This window comes from Petromyzon marinus, chromosome 43 (genome assembly GCF_048934315.1).
Source record: "Petromyzon marinus isolate PM22_M1 ecotype Great Lakes invasive population chromosome 43, UKy_Petmar_22M1.pri1.0, whole genome shotgun sequence".
Classification (NCBI taxonomy): Eukaryota; Metazoa; Chordata; class Hyperoartia; order Petromyzontiformes; family Petromyzontidae; genus Petromyzon; species Petromyzon marinus.
The window spans coordinates 4,077,136-4,104,447 of record NC_133709.1 but is presented as its reverse complement, the minus strand read 5'-3'; the positions used below and the strand labels follow the sequence as shown (position 1 = coordinate 4,104,447).

The window sequence follows — 27,312 nt, the reverse complement described above, 5'->3', positions numbered from 1 at the left end:
GCTGGACATCACGTGACGATGTGGGGGGGGGGCGGGCGAGAGACCTTCCATCATGTGACATTAAGGGCGGAATCACGTTTCATCACGTGATGTTGGGGCGGGGGGCTGTGCTTCGCCGTCACGTGACACGATGGGGGTTCATCACGTGAGCGGGGAGGGGTGGGTGTCGCAACGTCAAGTGGTAGAGATCCCCCGTATAGCCTTAACAGACTGTTGGGGCAAGTGCTGCTAGCGAGTAGCAACCCTGGTGAAGGCCGGCGCTGACTTTTGTCTCCCCAGCGGCGATGTTGTTACACGCCGCACCAGGTACTCGTTCGAGGCTGAGTCGACCTAGGCGAGTCCCAGGACCGCTTCAGATAAATAATTAATCTGTCACCGGTGTCGATGAGCGGCGGCGGCGGGGGGGTAATCGAACTCGGGACGCCGTCTGCGAAGTGCGCGAACCGCAACACCACCGCTCCTCCCCCCCCCATCACACGCAACCACTACCACGTGACGCGCCGCCGTCACGTGCCGCGTTGCCGGCCAATGGGAGCAAGGCGGCCGAGCTGCCCGACTTTTCCCGCCACCACGCGTAGTTGCTGGGGAAGCGTTGGGGCCGAGCCGACTCGGGGTGAGCGAACTACCGGCGGCGGCGGTGGCGGTAGTGGTGGTAGTGGTGGGGTGTTCCTCGGGGTACCCGGGCGGGGTTTGCCGGGAGAACCAGGGATTCAAAAGGGAGGTAAAGGCAAGGATCTCTGAATGACGGCTGTTTTGACTGCCATGCCTGGCCTGTCCCGGAGCCGAGCAGCTGCAGTGGCGGCCGGGCGGGGATTGGCGAGCTCGTTGGTGGTTTAGGTGCTGTGGTAATGACGCTTGAGGGTGATGGTTGTGGTTGGTCGTGGTGGTTGGTGGTGATGATGATGGTGGTGGTTGTGGTGATGATAGTGATGGTTGGTAGCGCTTGTGGTATATGGCGATGTTGATGGTGGTGGCTCGGATAGAAGTCGTCTTAAATGCAGTTGAGAGTGGTGGCACCGCTGGCAACACGTGAGGTGTGTGATGCTGTAGTTTGATTAAAATAGACGGACTGGTGTGTGTCGGGTCCAGGCTGCTCGTGTTAGATTCAATACGCCGGGGTCTGTTGAGAGCCCTGGTTTTGTGAGTGTGTACGATCGGGTCTGTCGTTATGTTCCATGTCTTGTTAAAAAAAACGTGTTTATCATGTGTTCGTTCAGGTATAACGCGCCTCGATATAGGCCACGTCGGTTAGGCCAGGTCTAATGAGTAAGGTCTCTCGAGGCCAGATTTATTTAGGGTATTGAGTAAGGTCTTTTAAAACCTATTAAAGTCAGGCTTGTCAAGACCGCCCGGGCCCGCCTGTGTCAGGGTTGCATCCACGTGTGGTAACCGCTGCCGCTCTCACCGCTCTCATCAAGTAGCTGTGTTTAATAGCAGAAGTCTCCCTCACGAGAGATTTAACTTGTGAATTAAAACCTAAAATATTGCGGGTCAGGTTGGGCTGTGAGTGGCGGGTCCCCCATGTCTCCGTCGCACGGGACGCAACGCAAGTGTCGGAGGCAATGTCTCATGGTGGCGAGGGTCGGTGTTCATGTTATTACCACTACCACTCTCTGCTAGTGTGTATTTTTTAGGGGGGGGGGGGGTTCTGTTTAATTTAAAAGTGTGTGTAATTGACGGTGGGGGGGGGGGGGCGAGGTGTGAGCCATATTGCTAATGCACAACACTCGGGCGTCAATGAACACCCCCGCTTCCAGTAGCATGAGCACGGCTGGCTGCCTGCCTGGCTGGCTGACTTCGACAACGCCGACCCATTACAAAGAGTTGGTGCCGGTGAGCGGCCAGTCGACGAACAAACCTCTACGGCGATTGTAAGCGACGGGAGAAGAGATACCGGCGGGGAAGATAGAGTTAGAGAGAGAGAGTGAGAGAGACATTGCTGTGTGGTCTGGTCTCCAATCGTTCCCGCATCCCTCTCCGCTGCGCGCCGTACGCCCCCTCACGAACGCCGCCGCCGCCTTCTCTCTTCTGCGCTTCGCCGTGCGTTGCAACCTCCGTCCACCCACCCATCCAACAACAACAGCCAAAACCTCTTCGCTTATCGCCTCAAATGTTCGACAGTAATAATCGTCGTCGTTAATTAATCGAGAGAGAGAGTGTGGTGGTGGTTGTGGTGTTACCAAGACGAAAGCGGTCGACGCCGGCTCCTGCGTGATGACGTATGGAGAGAGCAGCCTCGTCTAACAACAACAACACCACTCGCTGCTTCATCATCATCATCAACAACAGCGGCAGTAACACTCGGACCACGCGTGCGAGCGGGCGCCTAAGTGCCGTCGCGTAAACCACGCAGTTTTTTGTTTGTTGTTGTTGTTGTTTGGTTGTTCGAAGGGGTGGCGAAAGTGGAACGGCCGCGTCGCGTTGCTCAGGGCGTCCGGAGGCGCCGTCCCGCCATCGCCAGCCATGGGCCGCGCCCGTAAGGCGACTCCGAGCGGGTGAGGAGAATTATCAACAAAACAAAAACTACACGGGGACATTAACAAAAAACACACACACACGTCTAAAAAAATAGGGGTCCCGCTGTGTGTGTGGTGTGGTGTGTGTGGAGGGGATTGCCTCTCTTCGTTATCGTCGCGGCGGGGTTCGATCGAGGAAGGGAATTGGCGGCCGCGTCGTTTTCTATTTCGCGAGGCGCTCGTCGTCGTCGTCGTCTTCGGTCGCTTCGTTCGCCTCGGCCCGTCTCGCTGCGGGGGGTTGTTTCGGTTCGCGTGGCGTTCGTGTCCTCGCCAGCCTTGGCTGCCGGTGTTTGGCGAGGTGAGAGTGTGTGAGCTTGGCGGTGGTGAGCAAGGCTGGGAGAGGAAGACGCGCGGAGCTTCGGAGAACGGTCCGCGGCAGCCATGTTGAGAGAAGAAGGGACAAAAAATCTCTTCCAACTTTTCATCTTTTCAGCTTGACGCGCGACGTCGATCTCGTTTTAATCGGAGTACATCACGACATCGTCGTCGTCGTGGGCAGCAGCGTCATTATTAACGTCGCCCGCTGTCGCTTGCTCACGGTGTAACAAGACGCCTGCTTTGCTGCATTGGCCGTGTGTGATGGGTGTCGTGGCGTGTTGTCGTCTTCCACACCGACCGACTCTGCTTCCACAAAAGTTTAACTTTTGTAGCAATGGCTCGTCACGTTTTGCGATGTTTCAGATGAGGGGTGGTTCGTGGTGACGATGATTGATCTACGAATTTAATGCTGTAGCTTTGATTACTTTCGCCGCTGTTAACGCGGTGCTGACTGGTGTGGTGGTGGTGTTGGTGGTGGTTGTTGTTGTTGGAGTCGCTGCTTTTGCAGGTTTACGATTCGAACGATGCTGTTGCTGCTTTCTATTCATGTCGATGCTGTTCTTTACCGATGTTGTTTCTAAGACTGCTGTAGCATCGAATTGTCGTGCGACTACTGATGCTGTTTACTGCTGGTTGTGTTGGCTGATTGTAATGGCGTAGCCGCGGATGATGCTGTTGCTACTGCCGATGCTGTTGCAGCTGACAATCGCTTATTTTGACTTGTTTTATTATGTTTTAACCTTTTAATATTGCTGCTGCTGTTATTGCTTCTTAATGCTGTTACGTCTAACGGTGCTGTTGGCTGCTTTTAACGGTTTTGCTGATGTTGCTGCTGATGTCTCTGGATATTTCAAATACGTACGCTCCTACCGATGACGAAATAAAACATTTCATCGATAGAGCGCTTTATAAATACCTTCGCAACTCAAAGCGCCTCATCACTTTTCATCTCAACAATTCCAATGCCCTGCTGCTGCAGTCTAACCAAGGGGACCCCCAGTCCGCAGCCTGTCCCCTGGTGCAGCTCAAGGAGAACGCCACCTTGATAAGATGATGACGATGACTTGCGCCGCCACGAATGGAACTCCCTTTTGAATGCTTCCGCTGCCCGTGCTTTTGCTTCTCCCGCAGAATTCCAGGCAGCACGGGCGACACGCACGCAACCCCAGCCGGGCAGCGCAAGGGAAGCAAGCGAACGCCGGCAGCAGGGCAGCAGTCACGGCCACCGTCGTCACAGCAAGGCGGGGAGGCTTCGCTTCCTTCATCCCTTCTCGGGCAGCAGCAGCATGCAAACCTTGCTGCTGCCGACACCAGAAGAAGCGGCCCTCGGCTTCGTGGCGCTTCCCGCCCGCCGGTCAAGAGAGCTCGAAAAGAACCTCAGCAGCAGCATGGGCCCAAAGTCAAAGGTGAGGATAGCCTGTGTTGCCCATCGCCGTGATTACAGTAGACCTCACCTATTCGCGTTAATGCTGTGAACTTCTTGGTTAATAGTAGGAATGAGCCTTTTTTTACGCTTCCAACAAAGTTGCAAGCTATTTGTTTCATGAATTAAATCCATTTTGTCTAATTTGCATAGTTTCTCAGTCGTGTTTATTAGTTAATGGTTATATGCGGTTTATAAATATAACCGTTTCAGATATCACTTGCCACTGACGTTAGCCATGGCTGGGAACCGAAAATTTGGGCTGCTGTGTTATTACCGCGGCGCACTAACCACTGCCAACGGTTCACCCCCACATATGAATCGGTGTACCCATTTCTATGTCTGCACTTTTCCTCGTTTTGTTTGCTGCAGGTGGCGAGGGGAGCCCCGCGGTGAGCAACGGCGTCGGCACCGTCAAGGGCTCTGGGGCCAAGGCAGGCCCTGGGCCGTTGCCTGTGGATAGTGGGGGTGGCCGCGGGGCCACAGAGGGGCCAGACGCAACGCAGAAGAAGCCAAGGCGGCAGTGGGAGCAGTGGAGTGCCGAGGATAAGAACACCTTCTTCCAGAGCCTCTTCGAGGTACGAGGCCTGTGCAGGGTGTCCAATGAACACTTACTCACCGAGCGTAGCCGGCGCCGCGATAGGGAACCGACACGGCGCCTAATGGTACTCGCGCCCTCCCCGCCGCCCTCTTTGCTACCTGCACCTCCTCTCACTGCAGCACGGCAAGGACTTCGAGGCGATCCAGAATGACATCGCGAAGCGCTACATGAAGAAAGGCCACCCTGCGGGTACAGTGAAAAACAAGGACCAGGTCCGCCACTTCTACTACCGCACGTGGCACAGCATCTCCAAGCACATAGACTTCGAGAATGGTGAGTGTTTGTTGTGGGGGTTGGTGAGTGTCTGTAACAGGGTCGGTGAGTGTCCATGGTGGGGGTCGGTGAGTGTCTGTGGTGGAGCTCGGTGAGTGTCCGTAACAGGGTCGGTGAGTCTCCGTGGTGGGGGTCGGTGAGTGTCTGTGGCGGGGGTCGGTGAGTGTCCGTGGCGGGGGTCGGTGAGTGTCCGTGGTGGGGGTTGGTGAGTGTCTGTAGCGAGGGTTGGTGAATGTCTCTGGTGGAGCTCGGTGAGTGTCCGTAACAGGGTTGGTGAGTCTCCGTGGTGGGGGTCGGTGAGTGTCTGTGGCGGGGGTCGGTGAGTGTCCGTGGTGGGGGTCGGTGAGTGTCCGTGGTGGGGGTCGGTGAGTCTCCATGGTGGGGGTGGGTGAGTGTCTGTGGCGGGGGTCGGTGAGTGTCCGTGGTGGGGGTCGGTGAGACTCCGTGGTGGGAGTTGGTGAGTGTCTGTAGCGAGGGTTGGTGAATGTCTGGTGGAGCTCGGTGAGTGTCCGTAACAGGGTCAGTGAGTGTCCATGGTGGGGGGCGGTGAGTGTCTGTGGCGGGGGTCGGTGAGTGTCCGTGGTGGGGGTCGGTGAGTCTCCGTGGTGGAGGTTGGTGAGTGTCTGTGGGGGTTGGTCAGTGTCTGTAGCGAGGGTTGGTGAATGTCTGTGGCGGGAATTGGTTTGTGTCTGTGGCGGGGGTTGGTGAGTGTCCATGGTGGGGGTCGGTGAGTCCATGGTGGGGGTTGGTGAGTGTCTGTCGTGGAGATCGGTGAATGTCCGTGGTGGGAGTTACTGAGTGTCCGTGATGAGGTCAGTGAGTGTCTGGCGGGCGGGTGTCAGTGAGTGTCTGTCGGGGAGGTGTCAGTGAGTGTCTGTCGCGGAGGTTGGTGAGTGTCTGTCGTGGAGGTTAGTGAGTGTCTTTGGTGGGGGTTGGTGAATGTCCGTGGTGGGAATTGGTTAGTGTCTGTGGCGGGGGTCTGTCAGTGTCCATGGTGGGAGTTACTGAGTGTCCATGGTGCGTGTCCGGTGGGTGTTGGTGAGTGTCTGTGGGGGGAGTTGGTGTGTGTCTGGCGGGGCTCGGTTAGTATCCGTGATGGGTGTCTGGTGAGTGTCCATTGCAGGGAGTCGGTGAGTGTCTGTCGGTCAGTGTCCTTTGCGGGGGTCTGTGTGTCCATGGCAGGAGTTAGTGCGTTTTTTGTGGCGGGTGTCGGTCAGTGTCCATGGTGGATGTCAGTGAATGTGAGTGTTCGTGGTAGAGGTTGTTGAGTGTCTGTGGTGGGCGTTGCTGAGTGTTCGTGGTGGAGGTTGTTGAGTGTCTGTGGTGGGCGTTAGTGAGTGTTCGTGGTGGAGGTTGTTGAGTGTCTGTGGTGGGCGTTGGTGAGTGTCTGTGGTGGGGGTCGGTGAGTGTCCATGACACCCGGGTGCAAGAGTAGGGCTGGAGAGTTGCATTGTTAGTGGCTGCCGTCCCGTAGCGCGGTGAGTGTCTCTTACGTAAACTGAGGCCTCTTTTTGTCCAATGTATTTGATTACATTCTTTTTTTATTCCCCGATTTAAATTCTGATTGTGGCATTGGTATTTCATGAAACAATCATTCAAAAAGGTAGCTTGCCATCTTTTTCGACTTCCATGGTAAATCTGATGGCTGGGTGTATGGAATTGAAGTGGTCTAGGAACCCATAGCCAGTGAACTCAAGCCCGTACACCAAGCTATTAAGGCTAATGGTTACTCCGACTACACAATCCGCAAAGCTATCACTCCAACCATGAAGAAGGACCCTCTTGAGGAGCCATTCAAAACCATCACTTTACCCTACATTCCGGGGATCACAAAAAAATCTCCAAAATCTTGAATAAACACAAGATCCAGGTCCGATTCAACACATTACATAAAATCCATGATCTGGTTCCGTCTGTAAAAGATGTGATTCTGGACATATAGTACCCTGGCGACTACAAACTAAGTTGCCTCTGTGGTAGTAGTTACATTGGAGAAACCAAACGACATGTCTCGGACCGCATTCGTGAACACAAAGCAGACCTAAAACACGGTAGGACCAACACCTCGGCCGTGGCAGATCACTGCTATAATTCAGTAGGCTCACATGACATTGACTTCTCCAAGACAGAGGTTCTTTGCAAGCCATCTGGCTACCATGAAAGATCCATTCATGAGGCTATCCACATATACAAACACAGAGACAATTTCAACCGAGAAGATGGATTCTGGCTTAGTAATCATTGGAAGGATTTGAGAAACCATTTCGGGTCTTAATTGATTGTTCACGCTTACGGTGGCTTTCAGACCGCATCCGTTATTTTCGTCTCCCCCCTCCTCTTTTCCGAACATAGATGGACTCGTCCATCTGAATAACTGCCAAATCGCTCTCCGTGATGCTAACGTTAAAAAAAACGCCACTTTTTTCAAATTGTCTTGCTGTGGTTTTCACACCTGATGATGATTGCTTGTGTTGCAGTCGAAACGTCGTGATAATTTTATTGTTTTATATTTTTATTATTTTATTGTTTCCCTTCTACGTGACTTTACCGAAAGAACCAAGAATATGAATCCCTGCAGTCACGAAAGCTTTAAATCAGAATTTAATCATTCCCATGTTTATTGCACGTCGAAATTGGTTTCACATTTCCCTATGTTGGAGAAAACCCCATGTAATGTAATATCACAGGAGTGCTGCTGAGATTTATTTCTTCCGTCATGTTTGGAACTGGCAGGCTGAAAAGGAAAATGGAAAACTGCCCTCGGACGGCCCTTTTATTTCCACGCATTCTTCCGACATCTCACCTCGGTCTTAAACTACTACTTGTCTCCATGCAATCTTCTACTTCTCCCTTGCCCTCTGCTCTCCAGCGACCCTGTGCAACTTTCGCTCAGCGGGAGGTTGCTTATACTCCTGTGTGCCGGTTGTGATTGCATTTTCCGTCCTCTGCTCGGCAGTTTTCTGCCGTGGGATGGAGAAGTCTTCCCAAGAGCTCTACGGGCTCATTTGTTATGGCGAGCTGCGCAAGAAGATCGGTGGATGTGAGTACTGCCCTGGTTAATAATAGTTATGTTTCGTATGTTACTTTCACTCAACAGTAATTGGTGAAAGTAAGGAAACCCCCACAGTGTGCTGCGCTAAAGATTCCAAAAACAGTGAGGCCATGATCATAATTCCCTGCTCTGTCCACTGCTGGATGAAGTATTCCCCAAGCCACCACCATCTCCATTGCCTTTTAAATGTAAAGTCACGGTGTAGGATGTAAAATATAACATTTAATTATTTATCGATTAAAATGTCTTCTTATGCTCACAGTAATGCGTCAAATTGTACAATTAAGAATGGAATATTTACACCATATTAAAAAATATGCAAACGTTACCGTTTGGGCCAACGTAATAAATTAGAGCGCGACACAAGACAAATGTGGAGACGGACGACGCCATGCAATTTCCCGATGAGTGAATTGGAATCGTCAGAATTAATTGAATCGCAGGGGGAGGAAGGATGTGAAATTTGCCGTGCCTCTTGTTTAAAAAAAATTTCCTCCGAAGAGTATTGAAAAAAGTTACGGTTCCTCTCGCGAGGGTTTTCCCTGTTTTTTTTTTTCCCCATTTGAATACATCCCGAGCAGCGGTTGCCTCTGGGTGCCACCTGTCGTGGGCCTTTGAAGGCGTTCCTTTGTCATGCTCACACCCCTTGTCGCCCACGCAGGTATGAACGACAGGAACTCGACGAAGCTGAACGAGCTCATTCAGCTCGGGTGAGTTTGACGGCGTCGCGATGCCGAATGCACTCGCGCGTTCTAAAATAGTAATAATAGTGAGAGGTCATTGGTGCAGGACTGAAATTCCTTGCCCACGCCTCCGATGCTGGTGCAAGGACCTCCGCCAGAGAGGAAGCTCTGTAGAGCCCCCTCTGAAGGGTATCTTGGCCGACCACCACGCTTGGAAGAGGCCAAAGTACCCACACTTTACACCAGCTGCACGCGACCTGCCGATCGACTAACTGTGGCATATCGGTTTATACTTGCTTGGTGTGGACTCAAGCCGGGCGGGATTGTATCAAGGTTAACCAGGAGGTCAAACCAGCGGACTCTGGATTGCTAGTCCAGTGTGTTGACCAATACACCACGGCAGCACCTGACGTAGTTATATTTATGAAATATTTTGATCGTTATTGTTGCATTGTGACGAGCGTTTGATGAGCGTTGACGAACTGTGATCGGTTGCGCCGTCCCGTGTTGCGCTGGCAGTGTCACTACGCTGCGCCACAATGGAAGAAAGCTGCGCATCAAGGCCCCCATGTGCCGGGCGCTCAAGAAGATCTGCGACCCTTACGGTAAGTTGACGACCGCTGAGTCCGACCTGCACGGCACATTGCTGTCAGGTGGACGGAGTTACGCTCGTAACTTTTTTAACTCCTTACCCACCCTTTTGGTGAAATCTGCCGATGCAGTGTCCATTTTGAAATTACGCCTGAAGTATTTGTTCATTAAAGCTTGCACGTGGATTATGAACACGTGGATTCGAGAAGATATGTAGATTAATGGTACCATAAAAACTGTTGAGAAATTTAATTGGGCCTGAGCAAGACACGTTGCTCGAAACGACGATGGACGATGGTCGAAAATAACAAATAAATGGGGCGGCAGTCAAGGAATGGAACTTGTGTAGTAGGTTCACGGAACACGGAGACGGTGGAGTAGAGGCAGCACTATTTATTTAACGTAACAAGGGTTACACTGGAAGGGGTAATGGCCCCTTCACCGGTATACACGCTGGGACACCCTCTAGGCTTTCTAGCCTAATTCCTGTGCTCCCAGTTCCTCAAGCTACAGGCGCTAGAGGAGGCTATCTGATCTGGCCCTGGTCAAGCACAAATCATGGCACCCCACCAACCAGACCGGCCCTTAAAAGGGCTCCGGCTCTGAGGCTCTGGGGCCGCACCACTGGCTTACCCTGCCGGCCCTCACAAGGACAGCGGTCAGGGAAGTCCCAGGGTCTATCTAGCCGGTCTTCCTTCTTCACTGGTTCTTCATTCTTGGCCCCAACACACTGCCCCGAGCTCTCTGGCTCCCCGCCCTTTATACCCATACACCACTGAGGGCGGGGCTATAGCGGACGTGGTTGTAGCCACCAAGGTGTGGCTGTGTGTTACCTTCCCACACTGTGTGTGTTACCTTCCCACATCACCCCTACACTTGTTCCAGAATCGTGAGAGGTGGTAGTTGGCTTGCGAAGGTCTTCATCCATCAGTGGATTGATCGTGGATGACGATGACCGCGATGATCATAATGAATTCTTTACTGATGTTTCATTAATCAGCAATGAGTATTTTTCTGCGTGTGTTTATTTCACGTTTGTCTTGGGTTTCATCGGTACCATGCATTGCGTTCGATCTTCGAGTGCTCTGCAAGACCGTTGTTGTTCTGACAGGCACTGCCCTATAAACGCAGCATTGTTGTTGTTGACGCAGGCACGAGAAACGAGATAGAGCAGAAGAGGCTCAAGTTGCCCACCAAGGTTTGCTTGGAGCTGCAGCCGCGCACCAACCGTGCCTGGACGCGCGTGCAGAGCGTGGCGCACAACCCTCGCCTCCGGTGGGTTCCACACCGTCCTGCCCCCGACACGGCCTACTCTGATAGTGGTGGTGTTGCTTGGTGGTGGTGGTGATGTTTGTAGTGCTGATGGTGCTGCCAATGGTGTTCGGGCTGATAGTGATGTCGGTGAAGGTGGCAGTGGTGCTGGTGTTGATAGTGATATGTACATGATATCAGGTTGTGGTGAGAATGCTGATTGGATTGAATAATGATTATATTTGTGATGATAGTGAAAGTAATTGCAATGACATTGGCTGTGATGGTGTCAATCGCAGTGTAGGTGATGAAGATTATGAATGTTGACTTTAGTAATAGGTATTATATTACTGATAGCAATGATGTTGATAATGCTGTTACTGCTGGTGATGCTATCGCTGGTGATGATACAGCGCATGACGATGAGAACGTGCATGATGCTGTTGGCCGTAATAATGACCTGGTGCTGCTGACGACATAGGATGATGGTGGAGCTCCACAGGAAGGTCTCCCACCTCATCGAGTTCCTGAAGGAGAAGTGGGCGCCCAAGGAGACGAGAGTTGTATCCTTCACCAAGTATGATTATTGTTACGAGGAGAGAACCTGTTGCTCTGCAACCGAAAAAAAGACACCTGTCATTGTCATACTCTTCTCACAATCTTGTACTCGGAGCACTATAAATATTCAGCTTTTTTACGTCTTAAATTTGCCAAGATCGATTTTGAGTCGACATTAATCACGACTTCTCCTTGACCCCGCGATCACCCCCGCCCACTCAGCGCATCTCCCTGCTGCAGCAGCAGCAGCAGCAACAACAACAGCAACAACAACAACAGTCAGGCGAAGCAGAGGCACCCACGACATCTTCTTCCACAATGACGTCGACCTCGACAACGACTTCATCCTCCTCAATGGTGACGTCATCGTCCTCTACGACGACGTCTTCGACAGTTACGTCGTCCTCAACGACGTCATTGCGCTCAACGACGTCATTGCGCTCGATGACGTCACTGCGCTCGACGACGACCACGTCATCGCCTACAACGAGGTCAACGTCCTCGACGGCGGCAGCGACCCAGGCGGTTGCGGGTTGCCCCCCACCCGCGGAACCGGCGCCGGCGCCGCCCGACGAGCGTCCCCAGCTGCGGCTGTTCCCTGCGGAGGGGGCGGTGGTGTCGCCGCTGCCATGCGTGGCGCGGGTGCGGCACAGCCGCACGATGTGCACGGTGCACTGGCAGGAGCAGAGCCGTGCGCGTGAGCCCTACGTGCCGCCGCAAGCGCAGCTGATGCGTTCGAGGCCGCAGCTCCTCGCCGCTTCAATCCCGCAGCCGACGCCACTGCCGCCGGCAGCGGTGGTGGTGTCCGCATCCGTTGCCAAGGTGAATGCGCTGACACGGCAACTTGTGCGGGGCTGTCTGCCAAGGGATAAGGATTTGCATTTATAGGCCGTCATCAATGCTTCAGCATCTCTGGTCGCCCGACACCACGCCTCATCTCTAAAAGTTTCTATTGCCTTGCGGCAGTCTAGTCTAGGGCACCCAATTCATTAATGCTAATAAATGGCCGTGATAGTGTTGGTTGTGGTGTTCGTGGTTGGAATGAGATGGTGATGTTGACTGTTATGATGCTGATGATGGCGATAATGCTATCTGTGGTATTGACGATGGTGTTCATGTTGGTGGTAATGTTATCTGTGGAGACGTCTTTTTCTCCGTGTGACACCCGGACTTCAGCGCAGCCGTGTCCTCGCCCCAGACCTAACGAGCGCCGTTGTCTTGTCACAGGACGGGCCGGTCCCTGGTCCTGCTGGTACGACGGGGAAGGGGCAGCGGGGGTCCCGTGCTGGGGCATCGGGGCAGGAGGGAGGGGCAGCTCGCATGCGGGAGGTCAGCATGGCTGAGCCGGCGGGACCCTGCGTGGAGAAGGAGGCGTCCGGGATGACGCTGACAGCGCCGGTGGAAGCGTCGAGCGCGTCCACGCAATGTGAGCACCGCCCTGCCATCTGGCGCGAGCAAACGACCCGCACCAACTTAAGCGGTTTCAGTGGTTCGTGATTGGCTTACCAAACAAAGTATCCATTGGCAACTCTTGCAGAGCAGTGCATTACCCGTGTTAGAGAATGGCCGATAGATTTATTGAAGTGACTTTTATCAGTTTACACACTATGGGGCACTGCTCTTCCCCACACTCTGCATCAGATAAATCTTTGTCGTATGGAAGTCAAACAGATATTTATTTTTCAGTTGGAATTTAGAGTCAAATTATGTAAAAATGTGGTTTTTATTTGCTTTTTCACTTGAGAAACAGGTTCAATCACTGTGGCTGAAATATGGCTTTGAAGCATGGATGTTTAGTATTGCTGATTCGGTGCTCTGGCGCATGTGTGTGGGTTCAGCAGCAGAACCGATGGAGGTTTGTGAAAATGATCCAAGCGGTGGCTACACCGCTCCACGCGATCCCGCCGACTCTGAGCCGGACGTATCGAGCGCAAAGCCGGAAGTTAGCACCCTCTTGGAGCTGGTGCTGAGCCCGGTCACGAACTACGAGGAATACTCTCTGATGGACCCCGTCCCACGTTACCTCAAGAGCTGCCGGAGCCTCGTCATCCCCAGCGACGAGGATGAGCGGGGTGCGCCTGCAGAGCTGGTATCAGACCGGCTACCTGATGAGGAGTGCTCGGCGCAGCACGGCGCTGGCGCCGGCATCGGCGCCGACCTCGCTCCAGAGGCGCTCGTGGCCACGGCAACGCTCAATGGGGTGGAGGAATCTTTGCCCGGAGTTGCTGACGGATCGGCTGAGAATGGCACCGACGCAATTGCTGGCGGGCACTCGCCGAAACCGGCCTCTCCCGCCGAGGCCACCGCTAGTAGTGTCGCGAAAGTGGCGGCACAGGCGCTAGAAAATGGCGGCGCTGTCACGGCCGAAAACACGCACAGGGACGCCAAGGACGATAACGACGGTAAGAGGGACTGCGGGACTCCAGCAGTAACTCCGGCGGCCGAACACAAGCAGCTTCCGTTGCCTCGTGGTGGCGGCGGCGGCAAACGCGGGGCGGAGGCCGCGCCGCCGTGGTCCTCGCCCGACCCTCGCAAAGAGGAGTCTGCCGCCTTCGCCGAGAGGGTGTGGCGGGAGGGCTGGGGCGGCTCCAAGACGCTCACCCTCGCCGAGGTGTACGTGACGCTCGGCAAGCCCGAGAAGCTGCTCCTCGAGTACGATTGGGTTATGCCTCAACTGCCGCAGCCGCCTCCATCTACGCTGGCCGACAAACCCACGACCGCAGATGAGGCACCGGAGACGGCGGCGACAGCTGTGGTAGCCGGCAATGGTGCGGACCCGGGCCCGGTGGCCCAGACAGAGGCGGCGGCGGCGGCGGCGGCAGTGGTGCCGGCGCCAACGCCAACGGAGACCATGGTGAAGACGGAATCGACAGAAGTGAAGGAGCAGCCGCCTGTTGTGCACATGCAGCGCATGCTGAAGCGGCTCCTGCAGCTCGTGGTGCTGGAGGCCAACCCCAAGGTGAGTCGCAAGGGTGTTGCGGGCCGCAGCGTGTGCAAGTGTGTACACGAGTGTGTGTGTGTGCGCGCGCAATTGTACGCGTGTGTTTCTGTTTACATGCCCTGGTGGGTCCTCACTGCAACAGCTACCTGGACATCTCCCTCAGTGTGCCATGATGGGTCCTGGGAAGGATTATTCAACATCGCCTTACCACGCACGCTGAGGAGAGGTTTGCGGAGCCCCATTGTGGCTTCAGACCAAGGTGGTCCTGCACAGGCGCCATATTCTCTGTCCAACTGCTACAGCAGAGGTGTAGGATGGAATTTTTATGGAGCCTGCCTTGTTCATAGGCCAGGGATTTGGGTTACCCTTCGTACTTTCCTCCATTATAAAGGACCTTCATAATGGTGGCTAAGCCTGGGTAGAGCTGCGTCGCTGCAAGCCTTAGCCATTACGTGTTCACCTTGGAGTGCAACAGGGAAGTCGGCTGGCCCCTACAATATTTAACATGCTCCTTGACCACGTAGTTTGAGACGCTTTCTATGGCTGTACTAGAAGAATTTTGCATCTGGTCCAGATGCAATGGGAGGCTGATCGATGCCCGGCTGTGGTTAAGGGATGGCTGCTTGTTGGTAAACCATGTTATGCATGCGTATGATCTGGAAATTGCTGCTCACTTTGAGAAGAAGTTGGAGACTACTGCTGAACCTAGAGCATGCTACTAAGAGATGGGGCCTTATCCTCAGCCTTACAAAAACAAAGCATTAAATATTCCACCCCTTCAACTCCCCATGAGTGATGAGGCAATTGTGGACAGTGGGCAAATATCCATACCTGGGCAGTGTGACCAGCATCAGTGAAGCTATCTGGTCTATCACTATATACTATGCTCCACGTCTTCTCGGCCACAGTTATGCCCTCCTTTCTGTTTGCTTGTGAAACATGGATCCCTTTGAAGGAACATTTGCGCCGGTTTGAAACATTCAGGCTGACCTGCCCTACAATCCATCATGTATTTAACGCGATTACGGACCCATTCAGCAACAAAGCTGTATTTCCGGTTGTGCTATGCAGAAGGGCCATTGCCTATTTAAAAACTTTTCCTTTTTACGGCCACAGTGGTATTGACAAATGTGCTGAGTTTTTTTGTATTGCAAGTCAGTGTTTTACCTTACAAATCTGTTTCTGCACTCAGTTAGGCGTTTAGTGATTCACCTAATGCCCACAGCAATTCGATTGTCACAATTCATTAATTGATTCTTATTTGCCAAGTTTTTGTCATCCCATTGTGTATTTGTCTGGTGTACATGTATATTTGTGTTCTCCATATGAGCAGAAATGTTCCCATACAATTTGCATGAATTGCTAATCATTGGACTTTGCACACATGATTGTGCTGCGTGCATCTTCAGCATAACAATGGATTTTGATCTGTGCATTGTATCGTACCAACTCAATATTTACGCTTTGTATTGTGCGATGTACAAGATATGTACAAGATGTGTACATGTATTATCGCACCTCCAATTAGCACGGTTGGCTACGTATGGCGCGAAAGAAGTTTAACGTACGTACATCCTTAACAAGCAATGCTAGTGAGGTAATGCGAACAACACGAAAATGAACGGTTTTTTAAACTGAACCGTGACCTTGAAACCCGCCAGCAATTGAATCGCGTGGAGGCCGATTCGCTTGCGCGTGATTCCCTGCGACCCGGGTTCGTCGTTGGCCAGCGCAATCGAGGTGACTTTCGGGGTAGTATTTTTGTTTACCCCCCCCTCCCCCTTTGGTTGCAGGTTCATCGCGTGCAGTCGCCCGACGGGCTTCACTTGTCGCCTAGCAAGGCCGGCGGCGCGGAGGCGGGTGGCGGCGGAGGCACTGGCGGCAGCGGCGGCAGCACCAGGAGCCCCGGATCGGCGCGGGCTCATCCGGCACGCGGTGCGCGTGGGTCAGCTGGCGGTGAGTGTGGCGATGATGATGATAGTGGTGATGGTTTGTGCAAAGCCAAATAAAAAAAAAAATTCCACCAGGCGCAGACTCGATGTACATGACCGTTTATCTGCAATAACATAGCTACTGCAGATTAGCCAGAGCTTTGCACTCAGCATTGGTGTCAACGGAGTTCGCAGGTGGAGAAGCTGGTGGATTACCTGATAACAGGATGGCACAGGAGAATGCTGTTGGCTTGTTCAGTTCTTGAAGAAAGCTCTAAGGACGTGCAGCAATACGCCAGGCATAGTGCTTAACAATACTCTGGGTACAACCAGAAAACACAAATCGGAGAACTATACAGCCGAACTGCAAACACCGACTATGTAGTAAAACCTACATTGTACCCCATTCACACTAACTCTACGTTGCATCACCTGTCCCTTGGTTTATGTTGCAGGTGCGAGGAACGTGGCTAAATCAGCCACGGCAGCATCCTGCACGGAGCCGGAGGCCGCGAAGACGACCGGGCGCTCGGACGACGATCTGTTCCGGGTTCCATCGGCGCTGCCCCCTGCCAGCCGGTACGGCCGCCCCATGTCGCCCAGCAAGGAGGCGGAGATCACGTTCCGGCAGCAGCTCGACTCCATCAACGTGAGCCACGCACCCCGGCATGTCGGGAGAAATCCGTGGCAGCCGCGGCGTGACCGGTTTGGTAATCTGCGGAAATTATAGTGAACAAGAGTCGTGTACAGTATTACTTTATTTAGTTTGAATGTTAAAACTGTACTTTGTTCAGCTGCACCTGGACATCGAGGACACAAATCGAGGCAAACACCTCCACGGATTTCTCCTGCGTCTTTTCTTTCCTCGTTATTCTCATCCAAAAGTTCCATTGTTGCTGTGGTCGGCTGCTCGGAGTTTCTTCCTCCATATGCTTTTCTATGTCTCTCTTCTCTCATCACACGTCGACCGTCCTCTTCGCGTGCTCTTCCACCGCATCCTCCCACCTCACCCTAGCCGTCTCCCTCTACTCCCGCCCTGCGCCGACGACAACACTGCAGTGAGCTGGATTCGAACGGTGATATTGGTTTTGTGTTTTTCTCCGTACAGCAAGCGGAGATCTTCCTGCCCCAGCATCGGAAGCTGCGAACCCGCATGCTGCGCAAGCCGCTGGTTGTCCAGGTAACAGCTATTACCATGCAGCCACAACAATTCCAATGGTTGAACTGATAATTATAATGACGGTGATGAAGATGGTAGTGGTCGTGTTTGAATTGGCTGGTAGTGGTAATTGGAGTGGTTGATGGTGTTTGGAGTGGGTGTTTGTGATGATGGTGGTAACGATAATGGCGGAAGTGGTGGTGATGATGATGTCCGTACGGGATGCCGAGACGTGGCGTTTGCGCGTGCCGTGCAGAGATCCCTCATGCCGCGCCCGGCGGGACACTCGTTGCGTCACATGTATTCACTCGCCATCGTGCCCAGCTCTTCGGTCGCAGGTACGCTACGCCATGGGTTCGCGGTGACGCCAGCAGTCAGCTGCGCAGAACACCTGAACGGAGACGCAACCCAAAATCAAATGAGCGGTGGCCTTTTTCTCGACAGAACTTGTGAAGAAAAAAAACTTGCCCTGGATTTTTCGCCACCTAGTTATTTTATCACGTTTCCCTGCTGTAAGCCATCTTCCATTGAATCAACATAGGTGGCTCCCTCTCGTGCACCACACCCGAGAGTGATATCGCTGCAGTACATTTTTATGGGGCTGTTGTTAACCGCTTTCCATAGGTTTCCTCCTCAACTCGACACTTAAAAAAAACAATTTTTTTAAAATCTTCCATTGCCTCCTTTCAGTGTAAAATGTCTCACATTTTGGCACAACCCAAGAAAAACAAATGGAGTGATGTAGCCCTTGTAGATTCGTATTTCTCTGCTGTTTATCGTGGGTTTGTCCATCATGAGTTGAAAACTTAATCAGTGAGGAACAAGACTGAAAAGTAAAGGTCATGCACACCTTCGTGGCACTTCCGTGCAAGTTCTACGTCAGTACAGTGACGTCATTATTAGGCGCTATGGCTGTCACGCCTGACAGGAACCTTCAAAGTTTATTTTCGTACAGACCAAGCCTCGCATGCGTGTGACATAGCCAAGATATGACACACAACCCAGATGACGCAGAGCCTAGGTGAGGCAAAATCTAGGTGATGCACAGCCCAGGTCAGAATCTTTGGAGAATCAGAAGCTTTATTTATGCTGGATAAATCAGGTTCTGCACAGCCCAGAGATTCTGCTGTTGGAGTTAATGTAGCACCCACTCACATGTATGCATTTACATGCAATGGTGCATACATTGACACCAACCAACATCTAGGTACAGCCATTTTAGCAGAATTACCCTCAGAACGTTTTGACACACGCTTGTTTTTACATGCGGTACACGTGTGTGTGTGTGTGTGCTCACGCTTGTGTGTACGTGTGCAGGCACGGGGATGTTCTCACCGTTACCGCCCCTGACACACCCTCCCAACGACCTGAAGGCCAGCAACCTGTCGAGTGCGTATCCCTTACCGCTGACCCCTAATGCCTGACGTGGACATTGTTGCCGGTGTTTTTTGTCGACTAGGCGATATTTTAATTAATACTCCCGATTATGTGCACAACAAGAATGCGTGGTAAAGATGACAAACCCGGTGACGCCGATCGGTTGCCTTGCTGTTCGCCGAATAAAGGCACAGCCGTGCAATTGCGTAGACATGGGTGGACTACACGGGGTGAGACAGTCAGTCACCCACTCAGCCACTCACTCATTCCACCCCAATACGCAGCAGGACGCGCAGGTGGAGCGTGGCTTAGATAAGGGTGGACTCATGACACTGCTCGGTGAAATGGGCCCCCGCTGGAGGGAGCTATAGAGAGAGCCCCTCCAGAGGGTATTAAAGCCTCCTCTGCCATGCAGGCCAGAAGTCTTGGAAGCCATGGGAGTACCCACACTTTGCCCCACCACACCCGACCCGTAGACCGACTTGTACCCATTTACTTGTGAGTGGACAGGTGGGGAGGTGGGGGATATAATAGACTCGCCCCTTTTTTGCAACTGCCGTGCCGGGAGATCGAAGCAGTGACCTGGATTGCAAATCTGGTGTGCTACCCATTAAACCACGGCAGCTGCCCACTCGCTATGTAACGTGCTAATTCATCTCTTGTCCCCCCCCCCACCTACCTTCCCCATTCCTGCTGCCTCCCTGTCGGCTGCCCCCCTTCTCTCTGACCAGCTGCCATCGACCTGGCCGCCAAATCGGCGGGAATCATCCCAGGCAGCCCCATCCGCGAGGGCCAGAGCGCGGTGACGGGGCCTGAGCTTTCCTCGGAGGGCTTGCTGGGTTCCGACGGGGCGGGCCAGTACGGGGGCCAGAGCGGTGGGACCGAGCTGCCTGGGTGCCTCCAGGTGAGGGTGGTGACGTCACTAAGAGGCCCACCCCCATTTTCTCAATGGCTGCGGTTAAGTGTAGTCCCATCACTCGCATCGCGGATTCTTTACACAGTTAATCTGAGTTATTGGCCGGTGCCGGTGCCAGCCTTGGCCATCGTGGAAATAATTTGTGCCAAACTTCCGCATCTTCCGCGGCGCTCGAAGTGAACTTTGTTGTTCAACGTCAAATTGGTCGGCCGAGCGAACGTAATCATGGATCTACGCGAGTCTGCGGGTCTCTACCTGAGTACGCAGGTCTTCTCCATAAGTCCGGCCTTAAGGTAGAAGTGCAGCCTGGAAATTTCTTGCTCATGTTACTGCTGGCAGAATCGCCTCCGCTAGACGGAGCTCGAGGGAACCCCCCTTGAGGGTATATTGGCCTACTCTTCCTCACCGGCAACATGATTTAGAAGAGGTGGGTGCAGCCACACTCGACCTGCCAATCTGCTCACTGGTGAACCTCTATTTATACTGCTGCGTGCACAGAGGTGGGAGGGATAATATAAACTTGTCCCATTGTTTCAACTGCCGCACAGAAAGGTACAACAGGTCACCTCTGGATTGTAAGTCTTGTGTGCTAATCATGACAGTATAGCAGAATTCCCAGAAAATTTAAGGAGTTGCCTAATTGTGCCTGAAGTGCCCGGCCCTCAATCGCATCGCCGGTCGCTGCCCAACGCGCTTTTGCGCGAGGTCCAAATGGAATCCATCTGTCAACCCAAGATGCCATCTGATGGCTTTCCAAACTCAACATTCATAGTTGTAGATGGTTGCTTTTCAAAAGTTCGTATGAAGTAATACTTTTACTTTTGGAGCAGCTTTGACTCATGCGACCATATCATACGTGCGTCTATTCGAAGTGTTTCAGTTTTTTTGACCCATGAACCCTGACCACAGGACACGGGAAGTGGTGGCAGTCGCCGGGTGCCGTTTGTCACTCTGTCCACGCCGTCTGAGGGGCACAACATTACGCCTGGCGGGCACTGTCTGGTGAGGATTTAACCACATGCAGTAGAAGTAATAATAACAATTATGATGATTTTAGAAACTTGCACCTGTAACCCTCTCTATTGCAATATCCAGTGCGCTAACCATTGCACTGCGGCAACTCACCGCGAGACTGTCAGCGGCTGGCCTCGTCTCTATTTTTACCCAGGGAATGCCTTACTGATTCTCATGTCTTTCTCAGGAGGATCCTACATTGGGGATGTTTGGCCAGGAACATTTTACAGAGTAGTTTGCTTTGTGTTATAGTAAACTGGAATATGCGAATACAAACTCATCATGCATTTTAGAGATTGATACTCTATAAAGTGCACATGGGTGGCTTTATGAACCCCCACACAGCCCCAGTGGGTTTAGGATTTTGACAAATGCGCGACTCATTGCGCGCTTTTGTAATCTCTTAAGAAGTTAAATCATGCGCCCCGGACTTGTCGCACGCGTGGCAGGACTTTGATGAGGACGCTGGCACGTTGGCTATGGTGGGGCCTCCGCCGATGCCGCACGTGGTGGGGCCTCTGCTGCCGTCGTCGTCGCCGCCGCACGTGCCGTTGCTGCTTGAGATCTCGCTGCCCGGCCCACCAGACGACTCGCTGTCGCAAGGCGGACCCCACTCCCACATCGGGGACTCGATCATCGAGCTCGCCATCGGGTCTCAGCGCTACATGACAGGTGCGGCAAATGCCAGGCCTCCCAACGTCACGGCTAAAGACGGTCAGGGGCTGGCCCAAGGGTCAGCAAACTGCGGCTCTTTAAGGACTGCTTCGTGGCCCCCGACACTACAGTTGCAAAGTAAAAAAAAAACTCTCCTAATTATTTTCAATAAACGGTGAACCTCTAAAAACCCAACAAAGATTAGTAATGCGGCATTACAGATCATTGTCCGTGTGCTGTTTCTTAAAATAGCAATGACAAAAAATATGATTTGACGTTATTAATTCAGTAGCGTCTTGAATTCGCATGCATTGTGCGGCTCTCGAAATATTGAGTTTATTTTACCGATTTCGAAGAAAATTACTCTTATTTTGGTTGTCCACCCCTGGGCCAGCCAACGTGACACCAGGAAGTCACGTCTGTCTCCTTTCTACTGGCTCGTTTGTACTGTCTGTTTCGCATCTTCTTCAATTTCATTGTCCTTGTCATATGTTCTGTCTGAGCCTCTTGAATCCGCTTTCTTGGTTGTACTGCCTCATTTGTTCTGTCTCGTTTTGTTGCGATGGTTGCATCTTGCGTGTCTTTTGTGTTCGTGACATTTGTGTTTGCTCGTGTTGTGCTGCTTACATTGCGTGCTGCGCAGGTGAAGGGAAGCCGAATGGCATGGACGGGGACAAGCCGCTTGCGTCGCCCCGCAACTGGATGGGCTCGCCATCACACGAGCCGCAGTGGTTCGGCAGCGACATGGGGGACGTGGGGGATGGGTGCCTCGGCGGCCTGCTGTGTTCGTGACCAGTCTCCTTTTCAACATTCGCTTTCTCTCAACAAAACAATCTAATCAGTCCAATACATCATCGGCAGCAGCAGTAACGTTTTCTGCACTAGCCTTATCATCAGCATCGTCATTGTCATCCAGAGCAGAAAAATCGACACTGTTGCTCATCGTCGTCCGTCACCATCGCCAGTAGCAGCGGCTCTCCAAGTGTGGTTTTACTGCGTTGTGAGCAATGTCAAGCGGTACCTTATGTTCTTGATTTACAAGACGCACATGTTTCTCATGAATTTCAAGCAAAGGTTGGGGTTGCATTTTTAAATTCACAAAGTGCGTTCAAGCTGATTTGTATAAATTAATAATATTAACATCAGGCTGCACCTAGTTTTGGGGTACGTGTTACTTAGCAGAGCATCAATAGTCCGGAGAACAAGGTAAAGTCAACCAGTTGAGTTTTAGCGCCAGACTAGGTGACGTTGTACACGCAGATGCTAATGGCGGTGACGGCATCCCTCCTACAGCGAACTTCAACTCGCCTGACAAGAACCAGCGAGCGATCCAGCTGCTGAGCCACTGCGCTGCCAATCCCGACCTCGTGGCCTCTTCACTCCTGGAGGGGAACGTCCACGACTCCTACGCGCCACGGCCCCTCATGACGGAGGTGAGGGCTCAGGTCAGCATGGGGAGGGAGCGGGGGGGGGTGGCCTTGGGCTGCATTCCTTGCCAATGGTAATATTGGCTGTAACCTCCTTCGTGTTTTTGGTCGAGAGTTAGTCAAGAGCTGTGCTATGTGGCGGGCGCGAGGCATAAGCAAACGCTTAGTGCTCCAAGCTGCTAACGTTTGCTTTCAAGTTACCCTACCCCACCCCGCATTGTCTCCAGCACGTGGAAATACTTCCAAAATGGAATTGACCAAAAATCCCCCACGCAGGACCCTGAAAGTCTAGAATACTCAGGATAAGTTTTTTTACAGATTGTATTTTTTGTTCAACTCAGAATGTCATGGCTTATTGGCCCATGCAAGTGCATTTTGAATAGGCATATAATTATTAACCCCACAGCAATTTTATGAATTGCGCGATTTGGGAGTTGTAGTTCGATTCAGGAAGCAATCATTTATTTGTCATATTACTGTCTTGCTTTTGTATAGTTTCTCATGTTTTCCTGTGTCGTTTATACAGTTTTGTATGCTCTTGTCAGACCAAATGTAATATCATCGCACGTATGCAGTAGGTGAAACAATGGGCAGGTTTATTAAATCCCCTCAACCGTTGTCCACTCAGCAGTATTAGGCCCTTATTTGTGACTCATCCCAGACTTCACACTTGCTCAACTGAGCCGGCATAAAGGCCACACTCAACTTGAGCCAGCTCTGAACATGGTCCCAGCCATGCTCCGGATTTCCATGACCTAAGCCAATCCATGGCTGAGCCACTGATGCATCTTTAAAAGCAACTGAACGGCTCAAGCTTCAACTGAGCCTTGTTAGAGGCCAAGCCAGTGCTGAGCTTGCATTAAGAATACAGCCCATAGTGTCTGCACCACAGTTGATTGGCGGGTCCCCGTGTGGTTGGGTAAAATGTGACTACTCTCACCCCTTTCAAAGATATCTGGCGACCATGGAAGAGTAGGCCAAAATACCCTCTCAAGGGATTTCTAGAGCTCTCTCTCGTGAAGGCCCTTCTGCCAGCAGTGGTGTAAGCAAGCAACTGCAGGACTACAGGCTTTACATTTTTTTTACTTTGCAATGTGCGTGTGTGCGCACGCGCATCTGCGTGTGTCGCTGTGCACAGGCGGACTCGCCGCTCGCCAGCATCATCTGCGAGAGCGGCGTGGACTACATTGCCCGTTTCAGCGACCTGGCGAAGGAGGTGTCCAACTCTGAGCCGTTCACCCCCACGTACTCTTGACACCGGGCTCCTGCTCGAGCGAAGGGAAATGCCCACTGGCCTCCCCGCTCAGTCGATGCCACGGTGATGCAGCCACAGCCGCCGACAGCGAGCTTCACCGCGGTGGTGGGCGGCTGAGGTTGGAGGGCATTGATCAAGTGTCTCGGGCGCTGTCTTGTCGTCGTTACATCAGTGGAAGGAGGGCGGATCGGTGTGGCGGTCATGAGCGGCGCTGCTTTGAAGGCCGTCGCCTCCACGGCTCCCTCCTCTGCGATCGATGCTCCGAGGGGGCACGTGGCCGGTGAGGAGGGGGCGGCCGGGGTGTCTCCCCATGTTCTATCACGTCTCTCCGGATAATTGTGCATCTTTCACCTCTGAGTTAACTTAGAATGTGAATTTAAACTTCGTTGAGTGGTCGCCCAAGTAAGGGGCGAATGTACAATGTGGACTATCCCAGCACGCATCCTTCCCAGCTGTGCCGCATCTCGTGGTGAAGCAGTTACAACCTGGGCAAACCAGTCTCATGATGGCAGAAGTTCTTAGCCAAGTGGCAGTTTTGTTTCCGTCCTCTTCACCTTCAGGCTCGGGGGACCCTACATTTTTCACGTGCCATCCATTTCATACGTACGCAAAAATCTGTCAACCTGACCCCTCTCCCTGTACGCACGCGTACTTTTTACAACCCCCACAGCTGAAGAAACTGAACTGTAGCTCATTTGAAGGCCAATGTAGACAAATAATTATTTTTGAGGCTTCACACCCCCCCCCCCCCCGTTTCCTATGCGTACGTACATTGTCAGTAGACCCCCCATATGCAAGCGTACGCATTTGGGTTAACCCCCCCTCCCCCCTCCATGCGTACGTACTGAATGGATGGCCCCTTAGGAGGAGTGATGCATCCGGACTTGTGGAGCTGGGGTATGAGACGGTGTCATCATGGGAAGTAAAAATAATTAGTGGCCTCTGCTCTTCAGTCCAGGGTGGGTTATTTTATCTTGGAGAAAGGTTATTTCGTTCGACATTTTCATTAAGTTAGGTTGCTAGGGTTTTAAATGGGTGAGCAGTTTTCGAGAATTAGCCTGAACACTTGTTGGACAAGGCTGGACTTTCACTTCAACATTCGGCGAGCAGCCAAAAACCACCTCGTTACGCGAACGTGAGCCTCAGCCACGCCATACTGGTGGCTTAATCAAAGCCATATCTCTGCAACTGGTTCTGTCAAACACCTTAAAGAGAGATGCAAGCCAAGCACCAAAGCTCTTTGTAGATACTCACTTAGGCCGTGCATCCTGGCCTGCCCGACACGACTTCGAAGACATGCTAATGAGAAGGAAGGCTTTGAAGATGGCTTTAATGACCACCTCGTCACTGTGGTGTGGCAGCTGAACTCTTAAATACGTCACTGCATCGCTACGTCGCTCTTGGAAGTCAAATTAAAGTCTTTTGTTTCGGGTTGCGTCTCTCAGTGACTCTTGGAAAACTGTTCGGCACTGAGTAGTTTGTAAATACGATTATTTTAAGATGGCGGAGGTGGTGACCGACTCCTGTTGCAGGCCCGGCTCAGCCTGGCCCGCAGCCTCGTGCATGAGGTGGTCGCGCCCGTCAGCAAGTGAGAATTGGGGGCCTGCGTGCAAAGCGTCCCCCTCTTCTGTCGGGCCACCCGATGCGCGCGCGGGTGTGTGTCTGTGAAAATGTAACTTTGGTTTCAAGAGTCGCGTTTCCTCAAAGAGAATGTGAAGCAAGCTACTCGCTGAGAGTTGCAAGCCAGGGCCATCCTGAGTAATCAGTATTAACAAGCACTCTATTCATTTTATTCATGCTGGGTCAAAAGCATTGAGGGCATCTGCTCGTACATTTAGAATCTGTTTTTTTGTATTATGTTAGGTTCTTGATGCAAATACAGTGAAATCTCGTTAATATTCGTGCGGGGACTGGGTATTTTCTTAACTTGTATTGAACTTTAATCTGAAATGACACGAAAAGATCGTGGACAACTCCGCATGTCATCAGTTACAGTTGTCGAAATTTGTTGTAAAATTCTCAAACCTACTGACTAAAGAAATTGGTGGATTGTTTGCCTTGGCTTGACCAACACACAATACAAAAATGACATTGATTTACAAAGTGACGTGCCCGCTTCAGTGACCTGGCCACTTCAGTCTTGGCTGGCAACAGTTTGCATGGCATTGTTATGGCCAAATAATTGCAAAGCTAGCACGGTCCAGTCGGCTTGGCATATATCATGCTGCTGCCACGAATTTAACTATGAATTACCACAACTTCGAAACGGCAACCTTTCGTCCGAAATGCATGGCTATGTGAAATACATTATTCCGGAATAGTTTGGCGTGTAGTAAATCTGCCGTATGTTAATGTGGAAATTACCATAATGCGATGGACGTTATGACGAGATTTCACTGTGTAGGGAAGATGTTGAGGACGATGCATGTAATGCGAGTTTAGCTTAACCGAGCACTGGGGTTTCGCGATGGGCAGTTGGCAGATAGTGCTGCAGGGATTACTTATAGAGGGGGGGGTTCGATGGGGTTATTAGTGGGTTAGTAGGTGAGCAGTTGGTGGTCACAGCAATACAAAGCGGAGGATGTGGCCTTCTCAACTTCCATTGCAGAAAAGATAAATAGGAATCGTCAGTGCGATATTGCCCCCGTGACATCTGGCTGCAGGTTTAACTCTTCCCATTTCAGGGGAGGAGGGTTACATCAAGCCACAATTGAATCCACGTTCCTCAGCCACATTAGAAACACGTGCAGCGAGATGTGTGCAAGAAAATCAATGTGGGCACCGTTACGAGGTTATAATTTATGTACCCCACGTATTCCTGATTATGCCCGTTGCAATGATTCATCCGCGGGAGCAGTGAATCGCATGTTGAGGGGTCGTACTAAGTTAATCGTGGTCTTCCTTAATATTTTCAGTTAAAAATTTGTTTATTTTTTTAAGTTATTCTGGAAGACGCGAATGAGCTGCCCCGTCAGCTGCGCTTAGGTGCCGTAAGGCCTCGCAATGCGTCCGGTATTTATTATTTCCCCCCTTCTCCCCTCGAAGACTTCCACCATCACCACCTCTTAGAAGTTCAACACAAGGTCGCGTGCCGTTCTGTCGGTTTTAATTTATTTGTGTTGGCTTCTCGACAGATGTACAGTTTTGTAAGGGATAGCGTTTGTACGACGATTCGTTCTTGACACTTTAAGAATTTTTCTTTTTTTTGTTTGTTTTGCATTGAAGGAGATTGGGGAGCGGGGTGGGGAACAGGATGGAAATGTTGGAAAAATGTCATCTTGAGAGGGGTGCCCTTGTGGATTCTTAACACTACAATCCCTCATGCACGTAGGCGCGTTCAGTTTAACTATTAAAGAGTCTAATTAATCCTTG

At 52.0% G+C, this 27,312-nt stretch overlaps 1 protein-coding gene across 1 annotated transcript; it reads left to right on the top strand.

The window, feature by feature from the left end:
• Positions 1-621: 621 nt before the first annotated feature.
• On the top strand, positions 622-27,312 carry CRAMP1 (cramped chromatin regulator 1). Its single transcript, XM_032970117.2, has 24 exons — positions 622-721; positions 2,392-2,495; positions 3,966-4,240; positions 4,630-4,835; positions 4,978-5,131; positions 8,088-8,171; positions 8,845-8,893; positions 9,386-9,471; positions 10,609-10,732; positions 11,190-11,271; positions 11,489-12,088; positions 12,494-12,692; positions 13,105-14,225; positions 16,001-16,163; positions 16,594-16,787; positions 17,247-17,318; positions 17,554-17,635; positions 18,615-18,686; positions 19,406-19,578; positions 20,500-20,592; positions 21,054-21,276; positions 21,902-22,042; positions 22,552-22,703; positions 23,824-27,312. Exons 2-24 carry the CDS (start codon positions 2,464-2,466, stop codon positions 23,938-23,940), a joined length of 4,494 nt encoding a protein of 1,497 aa, XP_032826008.2. The 5' UTR covers positions 622-721; positions 2,392-2,463; the 3' UTR covers positions 23,941-27,312.

Excerpts from the sequence above, each read along its gene's own strand:
- CRAMP1 (XM_032970117.2), top strand. The coding sequence starts at position 2,464 with ATGGGCCGCGCCCGTAAGGCGACTCCGAGCGG. Across the intron at positions 12,089-12,493 it reads TGTCCGCATCCGTTGCCAAG|GACGGGCCGGTCCCTGGTCC; the intron begins GTGAATGCGCTG and ends GTCTTGTCACAG. Across the intron at positions 17,636-18,614 it reads GCCCAGCTCTTCGGTCGCAG|GCACGGGGATGTTCTCACCG; the intron begins GTACGCTACGCC and ends GTACGTGTGCAG.